Source organism: Salvelinus alpinus, chromosome 1, assembly GCF_045679555.1.
Source record: "Salvelinus alpinus chromosome 1, SLU_Salpinus.1, whole genome shotgun sequence".
In the NCBI taxonomy this organism is placed as follows: Eukaryota; Metazoa; Chordata; class Actinopteri; order Salmoniformes; family Salmonidae; genus Salvelinus; species Salvelinus alpinus.
Window position 1 is genome coordinate 99,620,443 of NC_092086.1, and position 10,492 is coordinate 99,630,934.

The window sequence follows — 10,492 nt, forward strand, 5'->3', positions numbered from 1 at the left end:
CCACAAGAATCCCAAACAGATATAGTATTTGACAAAAATTCTTGAAAACTTGATTGCTAACATGCACAACTTTGGGGATTTGTATTAACAGTGTAATTAACAAAACACTATAAGGTGTTTTTTCCATTCAGGAAAGCTGTGTCGAGTACATTTTGCTCCATCGCCTCTACATCCTGGACAGTATTCATAGGGAAATCACCCCCCTTGGGTAGTACTGCTGTCGCTGTTACTACTGTCAGGTCGACTCTTCTTCATCCATGTCTGAGTCCGTCTGCAGATCAGAAATCTCTACCTTTTTTAAGTTTGATCCGAGCCTGTTCATAGGTAGCTGTGACAAGAAAAACATTACGTATTTAGGCTGCTGATCTAGTGCAACATGTTGGTCTTTATGGTCATCTTAGCTGGTACCTAGTTGGGTTAACCTTTTGGGCCAGACATGGACAAACCCATGTGTGCTACAAAATGGGTCCCTATGGCTGCATTTACACAGGCAGCCCAATTCTGATAATATTTTCCACTAATTGGTCTGACCAATCAGATCAACTCTTTTGCCAATAATTGGGTAAAAGATCAGAATTGGTTGCCTGTGTAAATGTAGCCAAATGGACCCTTTACCATTTTAATGGGCTCTAGTTGACATACAGTAACCTCAATCGCTTTTTTTTCATTTGAAAATATTTATATTTTTTAACCATTCAGATTTCAGAATAAATTCAAGATCATGTCATTTAAATGTATCTGGTCAGTCTGTTCTAACAAGCTGAGTTTAGCCAGGTAAATATTTGTACATGGTATTTATTTTATTTCAGTTTCAAAAAAAAAGTTTCAAATTTCTGTTTCATTTGGGTTAGTTTAAGTTTTTTTATTTTACGAAACTACAACAACCTTTATAAAATAAAAAAATCTATAAATTCCTCCAAAAATAATTGAATCCTTAAATCGGTTCTACTCAAGTTTGTTCGATTCCACTCAAAAAAATCCCCAACATATTACAGCATGTGAATCTCGAATCATTTCCCAAGCGATTCCTGGACAATTCATCAGCTTTCTATAACCAAAATGGCAGCCATTATATTAACCGTTCATGTAGAATACACATCGTCAGTCATAGGCTCCATTAGGAAATGTGTTGATGATGATGTACCCACAATAACAATCCGGACATACCCCAACCAAAAACCCTGGATTAATGGAGATATCCGTACAATGCTGAGAGCCAGTACTGCAGCATTCATGTCAGCAGAACGAACCTTGATGACTCTGGCACGCGACGCGTACAAGGCAAGCAGGTAGGAACTCTGCAAAAAAAAAAAAAAAATCCATTAGGGACGCAAAAAGACAATACAGACTCAAACTTGAATTTATGTTCCACAACTCAGACTTGCATTGCATTTGGCAAGGACTACAGACTATCACAGAATACAAAGGCAAATCCAGCTGTGCGGTGCCCACCTAAGCCTCCCTCCCAGACGAGTTTAACCCATTCTATGCTCGCTTCGAGGCAGACAACCGAGCCAAACAGGAAGAGTCTTGCTACTCCGGACGACCGGGTGCTTTCATTTTCCGAGGCTGACGTTAGGAAAACTCTGAGTGAACACTCACCAAGCCGCCGGCCCAGATAGCATCCCTGGCCGCGTCCTCAGAGTGTGTGTTAACCAGCTTGCGGGCGTCTTCTTGCACATCTTCAATCTGTCCCTGTCCCAGGCTGCAGTCCCCACCTGCTTTAAGGAGACAACATCATCCCAGTGCCCAAGAAAAACAAGGTGACATGCCCAAATGACTATTGCCCCATGGCGCTCACCTCAGTCATCATGAAGGCTTCGGGAGGCTGTTCATGGCCCACATCAAGGCCAGCATACCAGGCACACTGTACCCAGTCTTGAGTCAATATGTATTTAACCCCTTTGTTATGGCAAGCCTAAATAAGTTCACAAGTAAAAATGTTCTTAACAAGTAACGAAAGTTGCATGGACTCACTCTGTGTGCAATAATTACTTACTTACTTACTTACTTACTTTATTGTTCCCATGGGGAAATTTTGTTGCAGTGTCATGTACACATTTAAAGTGGCGTTAAATACAAAACAGGATTGACAATACAACTTTCAATAACAGTCACGCACCAATAAATAAAATAAAATTTAAAAAAGAAGAAAAGACTAGCCTGCTGGCCTTACGGGGTCAATGGGAACATTTGCCCGAGCTATTTAAGAGGGATATCACACCTGGCACAAATGATTGTCTCGTTCTATTTTTCCTGCTGAGGGGTGCCCTATACCTGCGCCCAGAGGGGAGTAATTCAAAGTCCAGGTACAGGGGGTGACTTGGGTCTAAAATGATTTTGTGAGCCTTACGGAGGGCCCTGACCTTAAAAATCTCATCCAGGCCTGTCTGTTTGACTCCAAGTACCTTGCTTGCTGTGGTAATAATCCTTCTCAGCATGTTTCTCTGACTGACAGTGGCAGTGCCAAACCAACAAACAATACAAAAAGTTAAAATACTCTCAATAAAGGATTTGTAAAACAGAGTCAATATAGTACAGTCTATATTAAAAGAACCCAACTTTTTTAGAAAGTACAGTCTCTGTTGGCTCTTTTTGTAGATCTGGTCTGTACATTTACTCCACTGAAGCTTACTGTCCAAAAAGACACCCAGATATTTATATTCCTCTACAATTTCTATATTCTGGCCTCTGATAGATGTTGCAGAGGTAGGTGTTGTACGCTTCCTGAAGTCTATGCACATCTCTTTGGTCTTGTTAGTATTGAGGACCAAGTGTGATTCCTCACACCACTCTACAAAGTAATTTAGGCCATGATGTTCCTCGTCATCATGCAACAGGCTGATCAAGGCAGTGTCATCAGCGAACTTAACGAGGTGTCTGTCAGTATGGGAACTAGTACAACTATTAGTGTACAAGATGTACAGAAGTGGGGACAAAACACATCCCTGAGGAGAGCCTGTATTGGTATTGCGTATATCCGACACATGGGGACCTATTTTGACTCGCTGTGAGCGTTGGCTCAGGAAGTCCAACAGCCACAAAACCAGCCCCCCATCTAAGGAAAAGTCCCGAATGAGTCTCTGTGCCAGAATGTAGGGCTGGATTGTGTTGAAGGCAGAAGAAAAGTCAACAAACACAACCCTGACATGGGATTTGGTACCTTCTAGATGTCTATAGACCATGTTAAGGAGGGTAAGAATGGCATCATCAACTCCTCTGCTGGTCTGATAGGCAAACTGAAATGGGTCGAGGAGCTTCTGGGTGACACTGAGAATATGACTTTTCACAATTTTCTCAAGGCATTTCATAACTATCCAGTTGTGCAAAAGAAAGACTCACAGCTGTAATTGCTGCCAAAGGTGATTCTAACATGTATTGACTCAGGGGTGTGAGTACTTATGTAAATTAGATGTTTCTGTATTTAATTTTCAATAGATTTGCAAAAATTTCTAAAAACATGTTTTCACTTTGTCATTATGGGGTATTGTGCGTTTAAAAGAATATTCAGGCTGTAACACAACAAAATGTGTAATAAGTCAAGGGGTATGAATACTTTCTGAAGGCACTGTATGTGAGAATGCTGTTCATTGAGTACAGTTCAGCATTCAACACTATTGCTCTCTCCAAACTCGACACCAAGCTCAGAGCCCTGGGTGTGGACACCTCCCTCTGCAACTGGATCCTTGACTTCCTGATGGGCAGACCACAGGCTGTGAGGATTGGCAACAACACCTTCTCAACACTGACTCTCTGCTGTACTCCCTGTTCACCCACGACGTGGCTTTGTACAAAACCAACTCCATCAAGTTTGCTGACGACACCACAGTTGTAGGGCTGATAACCAACCACGATGAGTCAGCCTATAGGGAGGAGGTAAGTGAACTGGTATCGTGGTGTCATGACAACAACCTCTCCATCAACATTAGCAAAACAAAGGAGTTGATTGTTGACTTCAGGAAGCAGAGGGAACATGCCCCGATCCACATAAACAGGACTTCGGTAGAGAAAGTTTTAAGTTCTTAGGCGTCCACATCAACAAGGACTTGTCAGGGACTAACAAAACCACACTCTTGTCAAGAGGGCGCAACAGCGTCTCTACTTTCTAAGATGCCTGAAGAAATGTGGCATGCCGCACCCCCCGGGTCCTCTCCAAATACTACTGCTGAACCATCGAGAGTGCCCTGACCAGTTGCATCACGGCCTGGTACGGGAATTTCTCCATCCATGACCGCAAGGCCCTCCAGTGGTTGATGAAGATGGCCCAGTACATCATTGGGACAGTACACCCACCCATCCAGCACATCTACATGAAACGGTGTCTGAGGAAGGCACGCAGCATCATCAAGGACCCCACACACGCCAGTCAGGCAGATGGTATCGGAGCATTAGGTCTGATACTAACAAGCCATCAGACTGTTGAACACTTGAAATGGACTGACCACCTGCTCTGATTCTCTGCCCTTTAGCACACATGTACTCGCTCATGCACACACCCGCAACAAATGTCCTTGTTTTTGAAAGAAAAGCAAATTTACAGGCTCAAAATGGCCAGAAGCAAAGACCTTTCTTCTGAATCTCGCCAGTCTATTATTGTTCTGAGAAATGAAGGCTATTCCATGCGAGAAATTGCCAAGAAACTGAAGATCTCATACGACGCTGTACTACTCCCTTCACAGAACAGCGCAAACTGGCTCTAACCAGAATAGAAAGAGGAGTGGGAGGCCCCGGTGTACAACTGAGCAAGAGGACAAGTACATTAGAGTGTCTAGTTTGAGAAACAGACGCCTCACAAGTCCTCAACTGGCAGCTTCATTAAATAGTACCTGCAAAACACCAGTCTCAACGTCAACAGTGAAGAGGTGACTACGGGATGCTGGCCTTCTAGACAGAGTTGCAAAGAAAAAGCCATATCTCAGACTGGCCAATAAAATATTAAGATGGGCAAAAGAACACAGACACTGGACAGAGGAACTCTGCCTAGAAGGCCTGCATCCTGGATTCGCCTCTTCACTGTTGACGTTGAGAATGGTGTTTTGCGGGTACTGTTTAATGAAACTGCCAGTTGAGGTTGAAAAATCTGATTTTAAACCTAACCCTAACCTTAAATTAATCTTTTTTTTTTTTTAGATATAGCCAATTTTTACATTGTGGCTGTGGTAACTTGTGGACACCCAGAGACAATCCGTGACCATATTCACACCAGATAGCCCACTTACAACCCATTTAAAATTGATACAGGGCCCATTTGGTACCCAAGTTGTAGCCCACGTGGGTTTGCCTGTTTGTGACCCAAATGGTTTTCCTGATTGAGTCCCAAACCTTATTCCTGAAAAAATAACACAAGATGTGCCCACTTACAGCCCATTAAAAATGATTCAGGACCCATTTGGGACCTGCATGTAACCCACGTTGGTTTGTCCATGTCTGACCCAAAAAGTTACCCAGTTGCTAACTTTTGAAAGTACCATGCTCAATTCCTAATGACTTCTCAGATGTAATTATTTGCAAACAGGGACAATTCCGTTGCAAACTGGACACGCTGATTTGGCATTGGAGAAATGTGATTAACACATAGGCCTTTCTCTCTGTCCATTATCCCGTAATATGTAAAATGATGTAGAATTGCACAACATTTTTATAAAATGCTATTTTTTCTCTGACCTGCAAATATGATGATAGATTCATGCAATGCTTTTACTATAAATTAGATCTTTCCACCACTATTAGTAGAACGAAGAACCGTTTTTAAAACTGCATATCTACGGAACCCAAACCGGCTGTGCGCGTGCGCCATCGTGCGTTATCGTGCATAAATGTATTTTGCCCCCCCCACACCAAATGCGATCACGACACGCAGGTTAAAATATCAAAACAAACTCTGAACCAATGACATTAATTTGGGGACAGGTCGAAAAGCATTAAACATGTATGGCAATTTAGCTAGTTAGCTTGCACTTGCTAGCTTACGTTAATTTGTCCTATTTAGCTAGCTTGCTGTTGCTAGCTAATTTGTCCTGGGATATAAACATTGAGTTGTTATTTTACCTGAAATGCACAAGGACCTCTACTTCGACAATTAATCCACACATAAAACAGCCAACCGAATCGTTTCTAGTCATCTCTCCTCCTTCCAGGCTTTTTCATCGTTTATCTTATATGGTGATCGCATCTAAACTTTCATTGTATTACCACGACTACCGGCAAAACAGTTCGTCTTTCAATCACCCACGTGGGTATAACCAATGAGGAGATGGCACGTGGGTACCTGCTTCTATAAACCAATGAGGAGATGGGAGAGGCCGGACTTGCAGCGCGATCTGCGTCAGAAATAGGAATGAGTTCTATTTTAGCCCTTGGCGTCGCAGACGCTCGTTGGCGCGTGCGAGCAGTGTGGGTGCAATAATTGAATAACATGGATTTCTAAATGTATTTTGCGACGCTCGTGCACACGACGTGTCCGGTCTGGTCAGCATGTTAAGGCTTGCTCAGTGCAAGAAGTGAGGGTGAACTGTAGAATGTTCTCTGCTATCCACTTTGTTTCAATTATTATTTGGGGTATTGGGGAGGGTCACTTTTTTTTTCTTTAAAGGGTTCAGGGAGGTAAAATATTTTTTTGCTCAGAGAGGTCATACTCTGCTCAGAGAGGTCATATTTTCTCCATGTAACCCTTATTATAAATAACGTTCATACCCGAACATTAATGACTTTCAGCTTCAATTGCAGGTGTAAAATGCAGTTTATTTCTGTAGCCTATCTAGCGTTTTGAAAATGCATCACCGTTTATGGCAGCGGTTCTGCATGCATGTTCGAGTGTGCACACGTGCATGAGCTTGCCCGGGGTTTCAAAAAGTTTGAAAACCACTGGGATGCATGATAGTGGCAACAAATGGAGTTCAGTTGGGTTCAATATAGTAATGATAGTCTACAGTATTTCTTACAATAAATTTGTACGGGAATTGTTTTGGTCATTGTTAATACGTGCAGCAATTATTCCATTTCAAAATAGTTTGGCAAAATACTTTACTCATCAGATTGTGCTGCTTTCCACTCTTTTTGTAATACTTGCTCAAGAGTCTATGACCGCGGTTGCAGTAAAAACATTTTAGGGGTGCCCTTTTTTCACTCTGAGCACGTGCCCCCCAAAAGGCACTGGCGTGTCTCACTCAAACATATTTTCTTTCACTTTCTAACACCTGTTGATGACGTGAAATGATCAGGGCGCGCCCCCTGCCAAGTCAGTGTGCATTGCCAGAGTATACAGTTGCCTTGCCGTAGGCGTAGAAGACAGTGAACACGGAAGACAGTTCCGGGTTTATTATTCACAGACAGCAGTCGTTATCATTCTGTAGTTAGTCACATATCATTTCAGAAAACGATGTCACTTTTAATGGATAACCAATTTGGAGAACTTCCAGTCGACAAATCAGTGGATACAAAGTTCTTTCTGGAGTCAGTGGCATATCTTCCGCCTTTTTTTGGTGAGTACAGAAGTACACCTGAACGGTCGGTAGACGACCTGTAGCCTATCGCATTCATTGGTCTTCATGAAACTGGAGAGGTGCTCAAGTTGTCTCATCGTCACCGATACCTTAGAAAATGTCGTCACTTCATTTTCTTTTTGTTTCACTTTTCATTATTGTCTTCCCCTATAACAACATTTAGAAATAGACTGAACTAAATTAAAAACAATCAACTTAAATGTGTATTTTGTCTAAGAAACCAACACAGGTTTGACAAAGTTGGCTAGACAGTGCCATTGACCTTGTTGAATAAACAACATATGACGTTGAGTGAGTACAGCGCCGTTATAATCGCTTTGTTAACGACAGAGTTGCATAAAGATGACCATCACCCAAACGAATATAGTAGGCCTACCATAATAACCGATTATTACATTTTGAATGATCCGCAAATAAACTCTTTGTGGATGGCTCAATCATAGGCTCATTTTGGGATTTAAATGCGCTAGTGTCTGTGTGGTAACAACCTTGCACGATGTTGTTTTTACATCTTGGAAATGTTAAGGAATAGTCTTAACATGAAGTGTAATAATCTGATTTTAAAACCAAGGAAGTATTGAGGTGGTGAAACCAAAGGGCAAGAGGGGCCATGTGAATTAGTATGCAGCTGCTGTAGCTCTTCTCTCTCTCCTCCCACACTGCCTGCTGCATTGGCCTCCTTGTGACTTTAGACTTGAATGGACCCTTTTCTCTATTGATTGCCCAACAAGAAACTTTCATATAATTCACATAAGCATTGTGGGAGAATAAGGGTCATTTCTATTCTATTCTTTCCTCCCCCAAGGATGTTTCTCCGGCTACATCCAAGATGCTGTGTCTGCATTTACTCATAACTGCTTGGTTGCATTTCAATCCAATGTTTTGTCCCTCTCTTTCTTCTTTCCAGACTGCCTGGGGTCAAAAGTATTTGTTCCTATCAAATCAGACATCAGTGGCAATATAACAGTAAGTATGTTTTCCACACCCTCTAATTGTGCCTTAAAATAAGAGTAACCCTACAGCAACAAATGCCTACGTCTATACATTTTGTTGGTAATATTTTCCTTCCAGAAAATCAGAAGTGTGTATGACAAGGACCCTGCCAAGTATGCAACACTACAGCAGATGGTGGAGTCAGAGAAGGAGGCATACGGCACAGAGTGGCCCAAAGTGGGAGCTACCTTGGCCCTGATGTGGCTGAAGAGGTGAGCTCAGAATCATCTCACCTGAATGTGTTTAAGGCTGTGTTTACAGTGGTAGCCCAATTCTGATATTTTCTTTCACTAATTGGTCTTTTGACCAATCAGATCAGTTCTGAAAAATATCTGATGTGGTTGGTCAAAAGATCAGAATTGGGCTGACTAGAGGCTGTGAAATTGTGTTCTTATTTCTAGATAGAGATCTGCACGTCATAAATAATGTTGTGACTGAAATCAAATGAGTTAAGCTGATTGTCCTCTTTCCCGCAGAGGCCTCCGTTTCATCCAGGTCCTGCTGCAGAGCTTGGCAGACGGAGAGAAAGACGAGAACAACCCTAACCTCATCCGTGTCAACATCACCAAAGCCTACGACCAGGCCCTAAAGAAATACCACGGCTGGCTAGTGCAGAAGATATTTAAGGTGAGACCATGTGACTAGAGTCATGTGGTAGCATAGTCTTGACCTCCTAGCCTTTTACTTGTGACTTGGTGTTCTACTTAACCCTGGTTCTCAAGCACCTCTGAATGTATTGATTTCATATTGAACTTCATTTCTACATGTAATAACTGAAAACGACGGATTGAATTTGAATGTAGATGAACTGCCCAGCCAAGGTGTTGTAACTATGTAACAACTGGATTTCTCCTTGTCCCCTCCAGGCGGCGTTGCTTGCAGCACCCTATAAGTCAGACTTTATAAAGGCCCTGTCAAAAGGTCAAGAGGTCAGAGAGGAGGACTGCATGGCTAGTGTACGCCAGTTCCTCATCAACTACACGGCCACAGTGGATGCAATCTATGAGATGTATACAACGCTGAATGCAGAGCTGGACTATAGTGTTTGATGTCCGCCATACTGGACCACAGCAGCATCCTGCATGTTATTTTCTTTCAGTCTTCTATTTTTCATCCTTTCTCTCAGGTTATGGAACATTCCAGCTTATGAGAATTGAGGACTTTATTTCAAAGACGCTGTTTTTATTCGTATCACCATTTGTATTATTAATTTCATGTCCCTCCTTTTAAGTCCCTACCTACTGAATGTTGACAGTTTGGCCCCAGGTGAGTTGCTATTGGATGGAAAGTGGCATATTCCGTGTTGAGTCTTTTATAAATTCAAGAAATGTAAAAATTGCAGGAATGGTACAGGTCTAGCACAACTCTTGTTGCGTAAGCCTATTAAGCGGTCTGCTGCAGTTACACATGATCCACCATCAGGTAAGAGACATTTAGAAGTGATACCCAGAGAGCTGGTCAGTGTTATTCTAGTACTGTATCTCTCTGTGGGAGGGAAGAGTGTTTCTGCTGATGATACAAGACTCATGAAATCCCTACTGTAACTCTGCCCTGAAACGTGAGATAGTACCCTCACTGCCCTGTAGCTAGGGGAAGTTAACTACCCCGTGCCTTTAGAGATTATAACCAGCATTAGTGGTTTTAATGCTTAGTGCTGTCTATTGTGTGATGTTTTGTTTGTGGCTTCTGCATGTTTGTTTGAACAACTGAATCTTTAGTTGAGTATAGTTGCACTTCCTTCATGTCTTTTTGAAATACATATTTTCAATCCATTCAATTTTTTTGACACATTTTGCATTTCACATTTTAGCCATTTAGCAGATGCTCTTATCCAGAGGGACTAACAGTTAGTGTATTAATCTTAAGGTAGCTAAGAGCGACAACTGCATCTCACAGTCATAGTAAGCAAAAAATAAATAGTAGCTATCCTCAAATGCAGTGCTAGACAATGTCAAACAGTATTTGGCACATACATGTACATGTCAGTTTCATTCACT

General features: G+C 42.0%; 1 protein-coding gene across 1 annotated transcript; it reads left to right on the forward strand.

Moving 5' to 3' along the window:
- The first annotated feature begins 7,254 nt into the window (after positions 1–7,254).
- Positions 7,255–10,267, forward strand: LOC139536544 (glycolipid transfer protein-like). Its single transcript, XM_071337145.1, has 5 exons — positions 7,255–7,481; positions 8,410–8,468; positions 8,574–8,707; positions 8,972–9,122; positions 9,362–10,267. The coding sequence occupies exons 1-5, from the start codon at positions 7,379–7,381 to the stop codon at positions 9,542–9,544; spliced, it is 630 nt and encodes a 209-aa protein (XP_071193246.1). The 5' UTR covers positions 7,255–7,378; the 3' UTR covers positions 9,545–10,267.
- The last annotated feature ends 225 nt before the right edge of the window (positions 10,268–10,492 follow it).